The 20,525-nt window shown below is 42.7% G+C and overlaps 1 protein-coding gene across 1 annotated transcript in view; it reads left to right on the forward strand.

Annotated features, from left to right (window-relative positions):
• The window catches only part of EYS (eyes shut homolog), an 895,325-nt gene that overhangs the window by 400,608 nt on the left and 474,192 nt on the right, over positions 1-20,525 (forward strand). Inside the window, exons 27-28 of the mRNA XM_074153627.1 lie at positions 6,498-6,669; positions 7,193-7,271. Of these exons, the coding sequence (XP_074009728.1) occupies positions 6,498-6,669; positions 7,193-7,271 (251 nt within the window). The remainder of the gene's footprint in view (positions 1-6,497; positions 6,670-7,192; positions 7,272-20,525) is intronic.

A 20,525-nucleotide genomic window follows, 5' to 3' on the forward strand; every position in this document is an offset into this window, starting at 1 on the left:
CTTAGATTGTTGCTTCTGATGCATCGTGCAACAGTCCAGAGTTCAAATATCTAAATAACAGATGGTGCAAGCTGAAGGTGATGGTTTTTTGTATTTAATCCCTTTGGTTCCTGCATTCACTTTTAAATTAAATGAGCAGATACAGTTCTCAAAAGCCATGCGTGCGTATCTGAGATTCAAAATGGATATTTAATGAAAACAAATATCTTAAAAGTTTTTTGACCACGTAAATTAGTCTGTATTTGTCTTAATTACTTTGTTCCCTGTGGTCTAATATTATCTTGTAAAGTTCTCTTCACTTTCCCATCCAGAGTGGAAATCAAACCTTGTCTAAACAAAGAAAAAAATACTCAGAACAGTTTGCAGCCACTCACTTTTTCTGCACCAATCAGCACCAATTTAACTTGGCTTAATATAAGGAAGGTGATATAACTGCCCAAAATAAATCCATTACTGACACAAAATACAATAGAAATAGAAAATCTAAACCTCTGATATTAGTCACTGTGCTCCAATAAATCTTTCTTAGGATGAAATCAACAAAAACAAGCTCAGCAACCTTATCAACCCTAGTTTTTCATGCAGCGTACTTAGAAAGCTTTTGTTACAGCTTATTCACTGACAACAGGCTGAATGAGGCCATACTAAAATGATGTAAAAAGGACATTATGCTGTTCACAAGATTGATGTCACTGTGACAAACTGAGTACTAGTTCTTTGCAGTCAGTTGCTAATTTTAAGAGGCAACATATTTCTAGATTTGTAAGACAGTTGTTTTAGAATATGATGATTGGGGCAATTGTGTGACAGTTAATTTATCAGAGACAAAAGAGATTCTAGTGACAAATGTCTTCTAAGAAGACTAAAGCATTTATTTACAATGTGATTTTGTACATATGCGTATTCAGAAAATTTCTTTATTATATAAAGTATTTCAAAAGCTGCAGTAATAAATTTATAGCGGGTAGAAATTATTACAAATTGTTTGATGTCATAACATATTTTTTCAAAGTGAGTCTTCTGCATCTTCCTGCAATAGGTAGAATACCTGAATTTTTCACCTAGCACTCATCCCAGCTTTTTTTTGCTTTAATTATGAGATGCTAATGCATTATTTTTCCATATACCAGTTTATCTTTACATTGCTTTTCATCCCAGATAGCTCAGCTGATATATTTTTTTTCTGTATTATCTTCTTGGTTTTTTCTCCTGTACAAAAGGTCAGCTAAGAATCATCAGTTACCATTCTTGATCATGGTCAAGATGAAACACGTTTGAATACATATTTTGTCCAAATTGAGATTTTGAAGCTGTATATAATATATGTATATGTATATAAATAACTACCAGTGTTCAGTATCATATTCTAGTATTTATCCACAACTTCTATTGATGATTTATAATTGGTTACTGTTAAATATTTCTTGGGTTAATATCAGTAATGAGGACAACTGCTAAACAAATGGTGAGTTTAAAAAAAACTATGAATTTAAAAAACCCTCACTAATTAAGCCTCTATAAGCTCATATAAGTATGGTACCAGTCATATCTAGTCTAAGCCTTCAAGTTACAGAAAAGGAAAATCTCTTTATATAATGTACCTGTTGAAAATGTCTCCACAATTTGGTAATTCTGAGTACTTTTTTTTTTTTTTTAACAAACGAAATACTGCAGTGATTTGTTTTTAAAACTCTCTAAGGTTATAATAGTAAGTCTTTTTCTAGGAATGAAAGAAAAATATAAAGTATGTTTTTCCCCGATGTGTCTTGTCTTTTGAAATGTATTTTTTTTATTATTTATTGACACAGTAAATTTATGCACCGAGTCTTCTTCTCCCACAATCAAGTAATGGATTTTCCCTGCATTGCCATGGCATTCATTGAGCTGTTAGGCAAAAAAGTATTCAATGGCATTGAAACAGTAGATCAGTGTAGCATAAATAAGAGTAGGTCAGGAACGTAAATCACAATCTATGTAATCACAAGATGTTACTCTTCTAAAGGAACTATAATTTTTCCTTTCTCAATAGATTATGCAATAATGGAAGCACATGAATATGGAACAATTATCAATGATTATTTTAACCGTTAATCTGTCTTTCAGAATCAATATATCAATACGTGTTGACCTCTTTGAATGAAAGGCTGCAGCCACTGTGGTATTGCAGCCAAGCTTCTAACGTGTTGATCATAGTCAAATCAAATTTCTTTATGTGATTTTGGAATCTGCTACTGGTATGTTGCTGAACTAATATTTAAATATCTTACTAGCAATGTACTATTTTTTAAAATATAATATAACTTGATTTCAGGTTTATTTCCTTTAGTTGGATGTGTTACGCCTATGCAGATGACAGAAAACAGCAGCAGTGAAAGTTAGCAGTAGGAATGAATGGCTTTGGATTATTTATAAAGCAAACTATTTTAAATATTAAAAAAAAAGCTTGAACAGAGCTATTCTAGGGTTTGCTTTCTTCAAGATCAGAGACATGGACAGTGGGATTGAGCGTACCCTCAGCAAGTTTGCCGACGACACCAAGCTGTGTGGACTGTTAGACACGCTGGAGGGAAGGGATGCCATCCAGAAGGACCTGGACAGGCTTGAGAGTTGGGCCCATACCAAACTCATGAAGTTCAACCAGACCAAGTGCAGGGTCTTGTACCTGGGTCACGGCAATCCCAAGCACAAACACAGGCTGGGTGGAGAATGGATTGAGAGCAGCCCTGAGGAGGACTTGGGAGTGCTGGTGGACGAGAAGCTCAATGAACTGACAATGTGCGCTGGCAGCCCAGAAAGGGAACCGCATCCCGGGCTGTGTCAAAAGAAGTGTGGCCAGCAGGTTGAGGGAGGTGATTCTGCCCCTCTGCTCCGTTCTCATGAGAGTAGCTGGAGTACTGCATCCAGCACTGGAGCCCCCAACATAAGAAGGACATAGATCTGTTGGAGTGGGTTAAGGAGGAGGGCCACAAAAATGATCAGAGGGATGGAGCACCTCTGCTACAAGGACAGGCTGAGAGAGTTGAGGCTGTTCAGCCTGGGGAAGAGAAGGCTCTGGGGAAACCTTCGTGCAGCTTTCCAGTGCCTAAAGGGGGCTACAGGAGAGATGGGGAGGGCATGTTTAGTTTGGAGAAGAGGAGGCTGAGGGGAGACCTCATTGCCCTCTACAACTCCCTGAAAGGAGGGTGTAGAGGTGTAGAGAGGTGGGTGTTGGCTTCTTCTCCCAAGGGAATCACGACAGGACCAGAGGAAATGGTCTGAAGTTGCAGCAGGGGAGGTTTAGATTAGATATTAGGAAGAATGACTTTTCTGAGAGGGTGGTCAGGCCCTGGAACAGCCTGCCCAGGGAGGTGGTGGAGTCGCCATCCCGGGAGGTATTTAAGAAATGTGTAGATGTGGCACTTCAGGGCATGCTCTAGTGCCTGAGATTGTTGGGTTGTGTCTGTTTGTGGGTGGGCGTGGTGTGTGGTTGTGGGCGTTTGTTTTGGTTTTGGTGTTCTGGGATTTTTTGGGTGTGTTGGTTTTTTGTTTGGTTGGTTGGTTGGGTTTTTTTTGTTGGTTGGACTCGATGATCTCAAAGGTCCCATCCAACCAGAAATAGTCTGTGATTCTGTGACTCTTTATCAGGGAGTGGAGTGATAAGACGAGGGGTAATGAATGGTTTTAAGCTGAAAGAGGGTTGATTTAGATTAGATATTAGGAGGAAATTTTTTCCTGCGAGGGTGGTGAGACACTGGAACAGTTTGCCCAGAGAAGCTGTGGCTGCCCCATCCCTGGAGGTGTTCAAGGCCAGGCTGGATGGGGCTTTGAGCAACCTGCTCTAGTGGGAGGTGTCTCTGCCCATGGCAGGGGGGTTGGAACTCGATGATCTTTAAGATCCCTTCCAACTCTAACCATTCTATGATTCTGTGATTCTAAGATAAGAAATATCTGCCTTAAAACTTAATAGAACACTAAAACTATCTTTTAATTATTACTTTAACATATATACCATTACCAAAACCAAATTACTAAATTTGAACTGAGAACCTTTAACTTTTAAAATACAGATTTGCACCTCCTAAGTAACACGTGTAACTAACTCGGAAAGTGAAGTTTTAAAAGTGTGTTGTATCATTTTGGTAAGAGTACATGGGAGAAGAACCAGCAGAACAGGAGTCTGTGAACATTAATACCACCCATTTCATTGATGCATAGCTCAGCATGGTGCAAGTACTGCGCTCAAATACAGAATGGCACAGCAGCCCCTTGGAGATCCTTTTCCTGGGGGGACCTGCCAAGTCCAGTCTGCTGTCGTGTACTTTCCACTAGAGCACGTGGACCAGTGGTCTAGGTCTGCGGCGGCCAAGGCCACAGACTTCAAAACAGAATCTAGGGTGTTGTTTTATTCTCTTTGACTCAATCAGGAAGCTAAGAATATTTGCAGCCAAATAAATAGCCAAAGAAAAACAATGGCCAAAGAAATAAGTAACAATGGCCAAAGAAATTAGTAATAATGGACAAAGAAAGGAGCCGGTCTTTTTTCAGTGGTGCCCAGGGACAGGACAAGAGGAAATGGGCACAAACTGGAACATAGGAAGTTCCACCTAAACATGAGGAGGAACTTCTTTACTTTGAGGGTGGCAGAGCCCTGGAAGAGGCTGCCCAGAGGTGGTGGAGTCTCCTTCTCTGGAGACATTCAAAACCCGCCTGGACATGTTCCTGTGCAACCTGCTCTGGGTGGACCTGCTTTGGCAGGGGGTTGGACTAGATGATCTCCAGAGGTCCCTTCCAACCCCATATCATTCTGTGATTCTGTGAAGAAAGCAATTTCCTCAAATGTGTAGAATAGTATTACATACCTAACATTCATATTAATTTGAATATTACACTGTTGACCTTTACTAGGTAAAAACATTCCCCATGATCTTAAGATAATTCTATTTGTAACATGTTAATAGCTTTATTGCAAGTGCCTGATTTTGATCTTTGGCAGTATATTCACACATCGACTAGACAAAGTTTGGGGTATCTCCGTGCTTCTTCCTTGCTATGGATTCCTTCCTATGAATTTCTTCCTACTGGGACTTCCAACTGCCAGTGGTTGGCTGCATAGTAATGACAAAGGGGTATAGGAACTTTCCATTTACTCTTCACATTTGTGTATAAAATAGCTGAGTTGAGTTGACAGTGAGATACTTAAGTAAATACCTCATTACAGAAAGGCAAAAAATGCCTTTCATTTTTGTTGTGAAATGGAGAGCCAGAGGAACTGATGTAACTTCTGGCTTCTGGACGCTTTCTCTGCTCCAGAGGAAGACCTTCTGTCTTAAGCATTCTTTTTATCTCCTCCACACCTCCCCGGGCCCTCACACCTGAAAAATCAGGAGAATGTTCTTGTTCCCTAGTGTATTGGTTTTGGCTGGGAGAACTAAATTTCTTCACAGTATCTAGTATGAGGCTATGTTTTGGATTTGTGACCAAAACAGTGTTGATAGCACATGAGTGTTTTAATTGTTGCTGAGCAGGCCTGGCACAGTGTCAGGGTCTTTTCGGCTTCTCACACAGCCCCACCAGCGAGTAGGCTGGGGGTGCACAAGAATTTGAAAGGGGACACAGCTGGGGCAGCTGACCCCAACTGACCCAAGGGGTATCCCAGACCGTATGGCATCCTCTCAGCAATAAAAGCTGTGGAAGAGAAGGAAGGGGGGACCTTTGGTATCCGGGCGTTTGTCTTCCTCAGTAACTGTTACATGTGATGAAGCCCTGTTATCCTGCAGATACCTGAATGATGGGAAGCAGCGAATGAATTCCTTGTTTTGCTTTGCTTGTATGCACGGCTTTTGCTTTACTTATTAAACTGTCTTGATCTCGACTCAAGAGTTTTCTCACTTTAACCCATCCTTTTCTCTCCCCCATCCCACTCTCGGGGAGCAAGCTGTGTGGGGCTTAGCTGCCTGCCAGGCAGTGGGCAGTAGCTGCCTGCAAAGAGATCTAGGTACGTGTTGGTGGTTAATTAGTGTTTCCTAAAATACTTTGAGATGTTTAGATGGAAGATGTGTGGCACTAATTCACAGGAAAATTACAAGCAGAAAAATGCACCACCGTATCTCATAATGAATGTCTTCAAAAAGATTTCAAAGAATTTTACGTCTTGCATCATTTACTGAAAGCCCCTGCTTTTCTCAAAATTTCATTTTGAAAAGCTAAGTATCACAGTTAGATCACCACCAAGACATGTATCATGTTAATTCTGTGTTCTTCTTATAGGAAACCTGTGCTATCCATCTTTCTAATAACTGTGTAAAAAAATTACTCTTGAAACTTTGGTTTCTTCTGGGCATTTGCACCTATAGGTAATCCCAGTGGGATGTTCTTTATTGATGAATATCATGAGCTATATAAACAATGTATGTAAATAAAACCAGTTTATCTGGAATTGTTAATATTAATAAATAAACTGTTAGTTGGTTTGAGTTTAGAATTTAAAGATTAGTCATTATCTTCTGTTTTTTACGCAGGTGATAGATGTGAAGTAAATATAGATGAATGTATGTCTACTCCTTGCCTCAACAATGGAAGTTGCATTGATGACATCAGCTCCTATAAGTGTCACTGTAGAAGAGGTTTTATTGGAACAAACTGCGAGATAAATGTTAATGAATGCTTGCCAGATCCTTGTCTTCATGGAAGGTGGTTATTTTTATTTGACTATTATCTACAAGATAATGCACCTAACTAGCAATATTTAAGATTTAATGATATGGGGAGTTTGATAAATGTGCTTTTAATTATGTTCTTCCATAAAGTAAGAGTACAAGCACACTTAAAGATGACAGATGTTGCCTGCTTAAGCTAATGTAATATACTGTTACATTATCTCAGTTTCTCTTTCATTCTTGTTCATTAGCATAAACCAGTTTTCAGTACATGTGCATTAATTAGAGTTTAATATACTTAAAAGTGAATCTTTAGCTGTTTCATGCCAACAGGTTGAAATGGGAAGATGTCTTTTGATAAGAGAATCAGTATCCTTATAAAAACTCTCAGCACCCATAATATACACATTTGAAACCCATTATGGAAACTAATTAAAAGTACTATGGATTTCAGTAGGTTATGTGAGACCACTGTTTCAGAATGTACAGAATGATACTACTAGTGCTTAATCTAGAATGACATAGCTTCATCTGATTAACACTATTTTGTATTTCAGCTGTATAGATCTCGTTGATGGATATCAATGCTCTTGTGAATCAGGATGGACCGGCTCAAGATGTGACATAAATATTAATGTATGTCTTTACATTTTATTTTAATTATAGGGGAAAGGATAATATGCCACTTGGAACTCATTTTTATTTAAGTAACTTTTGAACAAGTCGGTTTATTGAAAATGTACGGCAGAAATTCAGTTGTTTCAAATCCATTCTGAAAAGCTCATTATTTGGTACTTACATGAAACTGCATTAAAAAAGACCATTGGGAGAATGTCTACAGAGCTTTAAAGATGAAGTGTGAATGATAAATCTGAAAAGGCAAAGCAAGCTAAGCCAACTTTACCCGAAAATCATTTATCACTCAATTCAGCATGGATGATATAACTACCAAATTTGTATTGCAGTCCCCATTTGCTGTAGCTTAACTGTATATTTGAATAGTAAACCTCAAGATGCAATATTCTACACTGAAGGTAGGCATGACTCATGTTTAAAATTTTGAAATCCGGGTAATTGCAGAATTCTATGATACGAGATTGTGGTGTACAAAATACACTGCCCACTTCCTCCTCTTAAATTGGAGAATATTTTTGTGTTCTCATGGGGAACGGCTGTGGATAAGAAGGTGTGATGAAACGGGAAAAAAGACTTCACTGAGATGTTCAAATTAACAATTTATTTGGACTTCACTCACAGGTCCAATACGTCACTATTGCGAGTTCTATGTGTACAATGGCAAACACACTACTGCAATTTAAAAGCAATTCACGGAATACACTATTGCAACCTACAAGTGATCCCGAAAAGTAACAACACAAACCACAAGCGCGCTAGATATTAATACCTTAAAAGAGTGCACAAATCATGATCTTAATAGCATGCCATATACCATACGTATGTTTCTTTATCACTTACCCTCTCTCTCAGGTAAGGTCACTCAATCCCTGGGAAGTTACCCTGTACAGCGTCCTGGACAAGGCGGGGACGAATCTCCTACAGGCCAGCTGTATCGTTGGAAGATTCCCCATTTTTCTCCTCAAACCTTGCGGTTTATATTTCCTGATTCTGTGGGGGTGCAGGATCATGCCTGAGTGGATTACACTATCTGGGATGTTTACCTCTGGTGGTGTGATGGCTAAGTCTCTGTTGCCAATTTTGTGATGTCTAGCACTCAAAGTCATGGGACTAGTGGTGGGATGGGACTCAGGGCATTTTATTTGTTAAGGGAGTTAAGGCTCCATTCGGTTTGGGTTCTTATTGTGATACAATCTTGAGACAACCCCGGGCTGAGCTGTTTTTGCAGCTCCCCCCAAGTTATCTCTGCAGAGACAAGGCAAGGCGGAGATGAAGCTGAGTCAGATGACAACCCCCTGCATCTCACCTATTGTGCTCTGAAACCGGTTTGGCTGGGTGCTCCCATACAGAAGGCATCTGTATATGTGAGTCTGTGCCTGAAAGTTCCCGTGGTAAGCAAACCAGTTTGTAGATGGTGACTGCATTTGGCATAACAGCGACCAGTCCTCACAATGTTGGCCATGCTTTGGGGAAAGTTTTGAATTGGTTTAGGTTTTCTCAGGTTTTGTGCCAAAGAGAGTTTAATCAGATCTTGGGATATGATCTTTTTAAATGTATTTGGTCTCATAAGAAAGTCCGGCTTGAAATCTGCCCATTTGAGCTATCTGGCTTCTAATGTTGTGCTTCTGAATTGTCAAAAATACATTCCAAAATATTATCTGAACTTCTTCAGAGAATCTCTCTTATGGGGAGAGGCTGAGGGACTTGGGTCTTTTTAGTCTGGAGAAGAGAAGACTGAGGGGGGATCTGATCAATGCTTATAAATACTTAAAGGGAGGGTGTCAAGAGGATGGGGCCAGTCTTTTCTCAGTGGTGCCCAGGGACAGGACAAGAGGTAACAGGCACAAACTGGAACATAAGAAGTTCCACCTAAACATGAGGAGGAACTTCTTTCCTGTGAGGGTGGCAGAGCCCTGGAAGAGGCTGCCCAGGGAGGTGGTGGAGTCTCCCTCTCTGGAGACATTCAAACCCCGCCTGGACACGTTCCTGTGCAATCTGCTCTGGGTGGACCTGCTTTGGCAGGGGGTTGGACTAGATGATCTCCAGAGGTCCCTTCCAACCCCATATCATTCTGTGATTCTGTGATTCTTTTAACTTATGTATGCATGTAGGGACCTTTCCTGGGGTTTTTATATATAATTAAGAGTACTAGATAACTGAAAATGCCTCATATTACATAAAGAAAGTATGGTCTATAACTTTTCAGTTAAAAATGCAGGACATTCTCCCACAAGAAGTAAATCTAGCTGTAATATTGTCTTCTAACTTCTTTTACGGAAAGAAAAAGTCAGAAAATAAGTAATTCAGCTCAACAGAGTGCGCATCATGATATGATATTGCAAATCCGTATCATTATCAGCTGTTGCCAATGCTAATACAGAATACCCTTGGGTAATATTTTCTCTAGCAACATCCATGATTTACACTTCCCTCCATTTTAAGAGAATGAGAGATTAAATGACCTGTAGAAAACTGCATAAAGTCATATTCAAAAGATAACCACATTTCATACTGAGGTGTTTGAAAATGCATAGATTAGAAATTCATAGAAAGAAACAATATACATATACATTTGACAGATTAGTGTGTCAGAATGATGGCTTCATTTTTCAATATTCATTCTATTTGCATGCAACAGGATTCTCAGATGAGACTATGCTGCAGGTGTCATATTTTTAAAGGCTCTAACACTGCATTCGTCCTGCTCAGACATATATCATGCCTTTGCAAGTCTTACAGCGATCAACAAGGATTCCCATTTGTGTAGGGGTGTGCACATCTGGATAATCATGGTAGGCTCATGCTCTGAAATTGTGCTGCCCTAGACTAACATCAGCCAGCTCCTTTGTTTAAAAAAATAATCAGGAATTAATCCAGGTAAATATATTTCAATATTCTCTTCACTTGAAGATACATTTCTTTGTATTAAGGTTTATGCAGCTTCATTGGGTGTAAGTGCCAAGATTGTGTCTAGAGGGGGTGGTGCAGGACAGCCTCTGTGAGAACAGGCCAGGGGCTGCCCCATGCTGGACATAACCAGTTCTAGTCAGCTCCAACGGACCCACCACAGGACACAGCTGAGATCCTCACTCAAGATGGTGGCACCTCTGCAGAAATGTATTTAAGAAAGGGTAAAAAACCCTGCCCAACAAAGAGAGGAGTGAGGAAAAATAGTTTGGAAATACAACCTGTCAGATGCCAAGGTCAGTGAAGAAGGAGGCAGAGGAGGTGCTCCAAGGCTCTGGAGCTGATATTCCTTTGCAGCCCCTGGAGAGAACCATGGTAGAGCAGGTATTTCCCTGTTGTCCATGGAGAGGACCATGCCAGAGCAGATATCTGCACTGAAGCCCATGGAGGACCCCACGCCACAGCATGTGGATATGCCCTGTAAGAACTGCAGCCTGTGGAGTGCCCACACAGGAGCAGGCTCCAGGCTGGACCTGTGGCCCGTGGAGAGGAGCCCATGCAGGAGTAGTCTTACCCTACAGGACTGCAGTCCATGGAGAGGACCCACAGTGGAGCAGGGGAAAGTATGAGGAGAACGGAACAGTAGAGAGGAGCTGTTGCAAACTGACTGTAAGCCTCGTTCCCCACCTGCCCTGCACTGCTCACAGCGAAAGGAGAAGGCAGAGGAGCTGAGAATGGAGGAGTGAAGTTGAGCCTGGGAAGAAGGGGAGGGGGAGGTGGTTCTAGGTTTTGTCTTTGTTTTTCACTGTCCAAAAATGTATTTCTAATTGGCAATAACTTAAATTAATCACAGAATCACAGAATCACAGAATCGTCATGGTTGGAAGGGACCTTTGAGATCATCGAGTCCAACCATACACACACAAAAGACCCCCACAATCTCGGGCACTAGAGCATGCCCTGAAGTGCCACGTCTACACGTTTCTTAAATACCTCCAGGGATGGCGACTCCACCACCTCCCTGGGCAGGCTGTTCCAGTGCCTGACCACCCTCTCAGTAAAGTCATTCTTCCTAATATCTAATCTAAACCTCCCCTGCCACAACTTCAGACCATTTCCTCTGGTCCTGTCATGATTCCCTTGGGAGAAGAGGCCAACACCCACCTCTCTACACCCTCCTTTCAGGGAGTTGTAGAGGGCAATGAGGTCTCCCCTCAGCCTCCTCTTCTCCAAACTAAACATGCCCAGTTCCCTCAGCCTCTCCTTGTATGACTTGTTCTCCAGACCCCTCACCAGCTTGGCGGTTCTCCTCTGGACACGCTCCAGCAGCTCAATGTCCTCCCTATAGTGAGGGGCCCAGAACTGAACACAGCACTCAAGGTGGGGCCTCACCGGTGCCCAGTACAGAGGAACGGTCACAGTCTGTTTTGCCTGTGACAGTAATTGGTAAGTGGCAGCTCTCGTGTGAAGCACTGATGAGGTCTGGGAATTGCCAGAGCAACTGCAACCACCCCACACCTATCTAAAGAAGCCTGAGGAGCGTGAGTGACCAGGAGCACCGCCAGCAGAGCAGGAGAACAGCACGTGGCCCAGCAGTTCACACAGGAAGGGCATAGCGACCCTCACAGCTCAAGGGGTGAGTTCAACTGGTGGTTGTCACCCTCTCAGAAGAAGCTTAACTATGGTGTCCACCCGGTAGTAAGCCATGTCCTCTGCACTCGGCAACCCAGGCAGAGCTCCCATGGAAACATTCAGCTGTCAGGGTCTTGGGCTGAAGGGAGTGCCAGAGCCTTTTGCTGGTGGTGGATGGTGGTAGTGAGAGCAGCTGTGTGAGGTGTGACCAGGTGAACGATCTGCTCAGGGAGTTTGAGAAAGAGATAGACTGGTGGAACCATGCTCTGCCGTCACCGTGAAAGAAACGGAAAGAGCCACCAGAAGGACCCCAAGATCAAGGGGATCCTGTATGCTTCCCACCCCCTCACCCCCCTCTCCCCACCCCCACCCCCACCCCCACCCCCACCCCCCCCCCCCCCGCCAGGCTGAAGGCCGTAGTTTAAAGGACAGGAGTGAATGAATGTAAGTCCACACTCGGGGCAGCAGGTGAAACCCCTCCTTTCCCATCTCCTTCCCAGGTGCCTCTGTATAACAGGTATGAGGCTCTGAATGTGGAAGGCCAGTCAATGGAAGATGTGGATGACGGTCCATATTCACCAGAAGTGCTGCCAAGGTCAGAAAGGTCTACCCCCCATATCATGACCACCTCCATGAAGGAGAAAAGATGGGTTATAGTTGCAGGCAACTCCCTTCTAAGGGGAACAGAGGGTCCAATATGCCAGCCAGACCCTCCTCTTAGGGAAGGATTTAAGGGGCATTCTTCTAAGAAGGTGACATGGCCAACAGCCCAGCTGAAGTGCCTGTACACCAATGCACACAGCATAGACAACTAACAGGAGGAGCTGGAAGCCACTGGGCTGCTAGAAAACTACGACCTATTTTCTATTACTGAAATCTGGTGGGATGAATCCCATGACTGGAGTGCAGCTATTGATGGCAACAGGCTGTTCGAAAGGGACAGGCAAGGAAGGAGGGGCAAATGTTTTGTCCTCTGTATCAAGAAAGGGATAGAGTGTGAAGAGCTGTGTCTGAAGAATAGCCACGAGCAGGTTGAAAGACTATGAGTAAGAATTAGAGACCAAGGCAGCAAAGGGAACCTTGTGGTTAGTGTCTACTACAGGCTGCCCGATCAAGGGGAGCCTATGGATGAAGCCTTCTTACCCCAGCTACAGGAGGCATCAGGCTCGCAGGCTCTTGTCCTGCTGGGGGACTTCAAACACCCCGACATCTGTTGGAAAAGTAGCATGGCAAGCTGTAGGCAATCCAGGAGACTCCTGAAGTGCATCAAGGTCAGATAATAGACAGCCCCACTAGAGGGGATGTGCTTCTGGACCTCTTAGTCACCAATGCAAGTGAGCTGATCAGTGGTGTCAAGACTGGAGGCAGCCTGGGCTGCAGTGATCATGGACTGGCGGAGTTCGCAGTTCTGAGGAATGTGGATCAGGGGAAGAGTTAAGTCAGGACCCTGAATTTTAGGAAAGCAAAATTCCAGCTCTTCAAGGAGTTAGTCAATAGGACCCCCTGGGAAACTGCTCTCGAGGACAGGGGAGCAGAACAGAGCTAGCAAGTCTTTAAGGACGCTTTCCACGCAGTGTAAGAGCTCTCGATCCCCAGGCATATGAAATCGGGAAAGGAAGTCAAGAGACCGGCATGCTTCAGTCAAGACCTGCTGGTCAAACTAAAGTGCAAGAAAGAGATGCACAGGCAGTGGAAGCAGGGACAGGGATCCTGGGTAGAGTGCAGGGATGCTGCCTGGTTGTGTAGGGATGGGGTCAGGAAGACCAAGGCGCAGCTGGAGCTGAACTTCGGAAGGGACACAAAGAATAATAAGAAGTTATAATAATAATAATCTACAAGTATGTCAGCCAGAAAAGGAAAGTCAAAGAAGGCATACCCCCCATGATGAGCAAAGCTGGAAAATTGGTAAAAATGGTAGAGGAGAAGGTTGAGTTACTTAACTTTTTTGCTTCAGTCTTCACTGGCAACCTCTCTCCGCACACCTCTCGAGTGGATGAGCCACAAGGCAGGGACAGGGGGAGCAAAGTCCCTCCCACTTTAAGAGACGATCAGGTTCATGACCACCTGAGGAACCTGAACACACAGAAGTCTATGGGACCTGATGACATGCCTCCCCGAGTCCTGAGGGAATTGGCTGAGGTAGTTGCCAAGTCACTCTCCCTGATATTTGAAAAGTCGTGGCAGTCAGGTGAAGTCTCCAGCGACTGGAAAAAGGGAAACATTACACCCATTTTTAAAAAGGGTAGAAAGGAGGACCTGGCAAGTATCTGTCAGCCTCACCTCTGTGCGTGGGAAGATCATGGAACAGGTCCTCCTAGAAGCTATGCTAAGGCACATGGAGGACAGGGAGGTGGTTTGAGATAGCCAGCATGGCTTCACCAAGGGCAAGTCCTGCCCGACCAACCTTGTGGCCTTCTATGATGGGGTGATTGCATCAGTGGATGAGGGGAGATCTGTGGATTTCATCTATCTGGACCTCCCTAAGTCTTTTGACACAGTCACCCACAGAACCCTGCTCTCTAAATGGGAGAGATACAGATTTGATGGGTGGACTCATAAGGAATTTTATAGTTGCCTTGTAAGGAGAGATTAAATGGCTGAAACTATTCCGTCTGAAGGGGAGAAAGCTGAGGCGAATGTAATTAAGGTTGAGAAAACCATGACAGTGATAGATAAACTTAAATGGAATTTTTTTCACCAGATCCTGTAGTAAATGAATTGGGAGGACATGATGAAAATAGGCAAAGAAACATTTGGAAGAAATAAAAGTATTTTCTTTGACAGGAAGCAGAGAACCTCTATAACTTGCTGCCACAGAAGACTGGGGAGGCAGGGGATCTCTTATTAGGTTCAGAAGAATTAGGCAAGTCGTGGACAACAGGTCCATAAATGACTGTCAAATCAGCCATTCAGGGAAGCGCTGTTTATCATGTCTGATTCAGCAGTTCTGCTTGCTGGGAGGATGCGTTGGACATGGACTGTAGAAAGTGGCAAAGTTCACATGATTTTCCTCAAGTAGCTTTCTCTCCGCCACTGGTATAGACTGAATACTGGGCCAGATGGAGCACTGGTCTGATCCAGTATTTTCCTGCTCTGTATTGCTGTCTAAAAAATAGGCTAATTTTTGTTATTTTTCTCTTCTCCTTTTGTCTATAATTCCAAATTTCAAGGAAAATATTTTGGTCATTTTGATCTCATTTTGAATTGAATGATGTTGCATAAATGCAACATTCTGAAATATGGCAATAAGTTTTCCCACTTCATTCTACAAAATATTGTATTTAATCCACCAAATGAAAATGCTTTAACACATGAATTAGTTTCTAAAACAATTATTTACAGCATTGATTTCCTTTCTGCCTACTTTTTTTTTTTAATTCTAATGCAAACTCTTAAGCTCTTGTTTATCACAAAAACCTCTGCTTTCGACCTGAGAGTAATTTTACCCTCAATCCTATCATAAAATGACTGCAAACCTGACTCCTGAAGCGTCTTTCTTTTCTGGTGCAGTATCTATCTTTGAATTCCTTTCTGCCTACTTTTTTTTTTTAATTCTAATGCAAACTCTTAAGCTCTTGTTTATCACAAAAACCTCTGCTTTCGACCTGAGAGTAATTTTACCCTCAATCCTATCATAAAATGACTGCAAACCTGACTCCTGAAGCGTCTTTCTTTTCTGGTGCAGTATCTATCTTTGAATTCCTTTCCTATCTCTTTCCGTTCATCTCCATCAAAATGAGTCAGTTTTAAAGCTCTGTCTCCTTCTTCCTTCTACAAGTCAGTGACTTCCACCAGGAATCCAGTTTTCTCACAGATACCAGGGTGCTTGCTTCCGCTCTCTGAATTGATGTTTCAGGACACTACCTTTTTTTTGGCTTCAAGTCTTTCCTTACAGGTATTTATGCCATAGTTGTCTACAAAGAAATCAGCAAATGATACTCTGGGCTTTATATCATAAGTATTCAGGGGAAATTAGACTGTATAATGCACCGCAGACATACAAGTATATCAAAAAAGTAGATTTGTAAGTAGCTTATGTGTATTTCAAGTAGACTTTTTTTCCCCTCAGAGTGGATTTGCACGAGTTAGTTATGTTCAGAAGTAGTCCGCTTTCTAATTACCTTTCTTGACGCAAAGGAAAACTTCACTTAAATAAAACCCCACCTATCATCAAAATTGAGGGGTTTTTTTGCCTTGACTCACTTTTATAGAAATAGATTTTGAGATGTTGTTAGAAATTTTTTATTAAGAAAAAAAATCCTAACTTCTAAAATGCACTTCTAAATTTTGTTTTTAGAAACAGAGTTGAACTGAGACAGTATTTGGAAAAATAGTGGATTTTCACTATTTTTATTCATTTGCTAAAATGCACCCCTTCATAATTATTTCAAGCTATGGATTGTGAGAATAGAAATGATACAGTGTGATACATAGTAGGTTGGAATTTCTTAGACAGATTGACCTCACTTCCAAAGACAGATGTCAGTATGGACCCACAGATTTGGATGAGGGAGCAATATGCCTGGAGCAAAGTGCTGTGCCTTTCTAGATCAGAGTCCAGATTCCAGAACAATTCCCTGCCGGCAGAAGCAGTGGGCTGTGCCACGCCAGGTGGGCTCTCTTAAGGGACAGTCATTCCCTTCCTAGTACAAACAAGATCTACTACACCATGCTATTCAGAGAACAAGAAATAATAAATCATTGTGCTCTAGTATATGTAGTGGATCTTGTTTTGCACTGTTTGAATTAAGGATTCTTAACAAAACCTACTCTTAAAAGAGTTGCATAACTAGAAATCTTAATATTCTTTCACTTTTTTGCCTTCACTTTTAAATTGTCTTGCTAAGAAAATAAATGAGGACTTACATGTACCATGACAATAATTTAGTAAAAATAAATTCAGAACATCACCGTTCTGTTCTCATGTCAGAAATCTGTATAGTCCTTTAATTTACCCATGGAAACTAGTACATTTAACTTATGTTTGCCTAAAGCATATGTTTTAGAGATGTATCCAGTCTTTAAAAAATAAGGAGGTGAGATATCAACTACTTTTGACGGTTTTACAGTGGCTGACTCTCAGTAGTAAAGTTGGACTTTAGCTGAGTATATCTGGATTTGGGAATTCAGGTAGTCATTTTTGTACTGACTTTCTCTGGGAGTTAAAATACTCCTTAATGTATAATGCTTTCTTGAAAATAACTGTGCACTGCCATTATCTCTCCTTCTGTCAATTTTCTTGGTGATAAACTAAACGTAGGAAAACTCATAGTGCCATCAAGAGTTCTGGAACTTCTTATAGCAAAGAACTCACACTGATTATTCCTTTTAATAGCTAGAAACAGACCTGTAGTCCATGAATTCGTTTAATCAATTTTAACCCACATATGTTACTTATGTTTTTGGCAGTATCATGTAAAATTGAAATATATGATGTCATAATGGTTTTGAAAAAAATCCTAGCCTAAAGATTCTGTTAAGTGTTATTTTCCTTAGACTTAGCTTACTGTAAAGCATTTTGTCTGGTACCTAAATCATTTTATACTCTCTCGGCATCCTTTATAATAAACAGGTTCTTGAACCTGGAACTATGTTTCAATTTCCCCTAGCCATAAAAAGAGGAATAATCAATTGTCTAAGTGTAAGTCATAGTTCCTCTCTCTGAAGACTTAAGGATAGCAGTAGCAATTTTTTTCCATAGCATTGCGATGGGAGTTCCTGTTGATAGCTTGTCCATTATAACTTTCAGATCTTTTCCAAGGCCGTTACCTGTTAACAACACATAAACTCAAAGGATTCCCTGCTAGATCAAAATGGGAAAAGTTATGCTTCACTGAAGAAAACAGACTCAAACAAAAAAAAAAAAAGCCTACTGAACGGGAGCCCTCCTGCTTACTCTGAGATACGATAAAAGAAAACTCAAAGATATTTGGATGAGAATGAAGTGTGTCAGATTGGTGAAGAGTTGATAAAAACTCTATATAAATAATCACAACTGCATTAATTTCTATTTCATTAAATCATTTCATTTATTTACAAGGGATCTTATTGAAGCTGTATTCTAAAAGATGAGCTGGGGAGAGGAGTATTGGTATGCTGCAGAGTGTGAGTACTGGGCATCATTTACAGATGTGGTGATTTGTGAGGAATGCGCAGAGCACCCTAGCTGAAGTTATTTGGGGGAATTTACCATCTTTTTTTTGGTGACAGTGAAAGGAACAAATCCCTTTAGAGCAGGAAGAACCTGATGAGGCCTGAGGAGCAGCTCTTTTGGCCTTCTGGTTTCCTTGGAGGTGGATGGCTGTTCACACATGCGGCAATGTGGATGTCTGCTCCCCTGTGGTCCTCCATGGGCTGGAAGGGGCCAGTGCACTTCACAGTGGTCTTCTGAGGGGTTTCAGGGGAATCTCTGGTGGAGATTGCCTGGAGTACCTCTTCCTCCTCCTTTTTTTCTGACCTTTGTGTCTGCAGGACTGTTTTTCACACTTTTTCCTCACTCCTGTGATGCTTTGCTGCCCAATGTTTTATACCCTTTTCTTAAACACGCTTTCAATGGGCCAAGGCCAATGGGATGAGGTTCAATAAGGCCAAGTGCCGGATCCTGCATTTCAGTCACAACAACCCCAGGCAACGCTACAGGCTTGGGGAAGAGTGGCTGGAAAGCTGCCCAGCAGAAAAGGACCTAGGGGTGTTGGTGGACAGCCGGCTTCACATGAGCCAGCAGTGTGCCCAGGTGGCCAAGAAGGCCAACGGCATCCTGGCCTGTATCAGGAACAGCGTGGCCAGCAGGAGTAGGGCAGTGATGGTGCCTCCGTACTGGGCACTGGTGAGGCCTCACCTCGAGTGCTGTGTTCAGTTCTGGGCCCCTCACTACAGGAAGGACATTGAGCTGCTGGAGAGTGTCCAGAGGAGAGCCACCAAGCTGCTGAGGGGTCTGGAGAACAAGTCATACAAGGAGAGGCTGAGGGAACTGGGCATGTTTAGTTTGGAGAAGAGGAGGCTGAGGGGAGACCTCATTGCCCTCTACAGCTCCCTGAATGGAGGGTGTAGAGAGGTGGGTGTTGGCCTCTTCTCCCAAGGGAATCATGACAGGACCAGAGGAAATGGTCTGAAATTGGGGCAGGGGAGGTTTAGATTAGATATTAGGAAGAATGACTTTACTGAGAGGGTGGTCAGGCCCTGGAACAGCCTGCCCAGGGAGGTGGTGGAGTCACCATCCCGGGAGGTATTTAAGAAACGTGTAGACGTGGCACTTCAGGGCATGCTCTAGTGCCCAAGACTGTTGGTTTGTGTCTGTTTGTGGGTGGGTGTGGTGTGTTGTTGTGGGTATTTGTTTTGTTTTGGGTTTTTGTTTGTTTGTTTGCTTTGTTGGGTTTTTTTGTGGTTGGACTTGATGATCTCAAAGGTCCCTTCCAACCATGAAGATTCTGTGATTCTGTGATTTCCCAGAGGCACCGCCACCGTGGCCGCACGGCTCAGCTGCGCAGCCCCCGCCTCTAAACAAAACCTCACCACATCAGGCTCATGTAACAGGGCTGGACCAGAGAGATACCTGAATTACCTCAATTTCATTTCTTAAGGGGAATGATCTGCAACGCCCAGAAGAGCGTGTTACTGATTGGGCAAGAGTATGATAGGCCTATGAGGCCAGGCTAATTGTGGATTTGGAGAAGCTCGCACACAGAGCTTGTACCCCGATGCAGCAACGGGAAAAGCTTACATCTCCTGTTGACACGCTGAGTCAGCCAAAGAGGTCCCAGTCAAAGGATGAGATTTTCTGTGTTCTCAGAGAAGACTAAAAGTGAAAGCGTTGCTCGGAAGTAATAAAGACATCTGCAAGAATAAGAAAAGAAGAGCACTCGCTGTTTCCAGGCAGTCCTGAGGAATCAAACAGAAAAACCAAAGAAAGAAAAGCTGTCCTCGCTGTTACTGCCCCTCAGTCTTTCAGTGCTACGACTGCCGGTGGTATCTGGAGATCTCAGCACTATCTCTGTTTTCTAAATTGAATATTTTTGCTGAGAACTCCAACAAGGAACTGAAAGTAATTTTGTGATTTTGGGGGGAAGTTTAATTTTGGTATTTTATTCTTTGTGTGGTTTGTTGTTTTTGGGTTTTTTTTTAATCATTAATTGCTAGGAAATTGTTGGTAGAAGTTACACAAAGTTATTAGAATCATAGAATCATAGAATTGTCTAGGTTGGAAGGGACCTTCAGGATCATCTGGTCCAACCATCAACCTAACTCTGACAAAAAAACCATCACTAAACCATGTCCCCCAGCACCATGTCAACCCATCTTTTGAACACCTCCAGGGATGGTGCCTCAACCACTTCCCTGGGCAGCCCATTCCAAGGCTTAATAACCCTTTCAGTGAAGAAATTCTTCCTAATATCCAACCTGAACCTCCCCTGGCGCAACTTGAGGCCATTTCCTCTTGTCCTATTGCCTGTGACTTGGGAGAAGAGACCGACCCCCCCTGGCTACACCCTCCTTTCAGGTGGTTGTAGAGAGTAATAAGGTCTCCCCTCAGCCTCCTTTTCTCCAGGCTGAACAATCCCAGCTCCCTCAGCTGCTCCTCACAAGACTTGTTCTCCAGACCCCTCAGCAGCTCTGTTGCCCTTCTCTGGACCCGCTCCAGCCCCTCACTGTCTTTTTTGTGGTGAGGGGCCCAAAATTGGACACAGCCCTCGAGGTGGGGCCTCACCAGTGCCCAGT

The sequence above is a fragment of the Numenius arquata genome, chromosome 9, assembly GCF_964106895.1.
Source record: "Numenius arquata chromosome 9, bNumArq3.hap1.1, whole genome shotgun sequence".
In the NCBI taxonomy this organism is placed as follows: Eukaryota; Metazoa; Chordata; class Aves; order Charadriiformes; family Scolopacidae; genus Numenius; species Numenius arquata.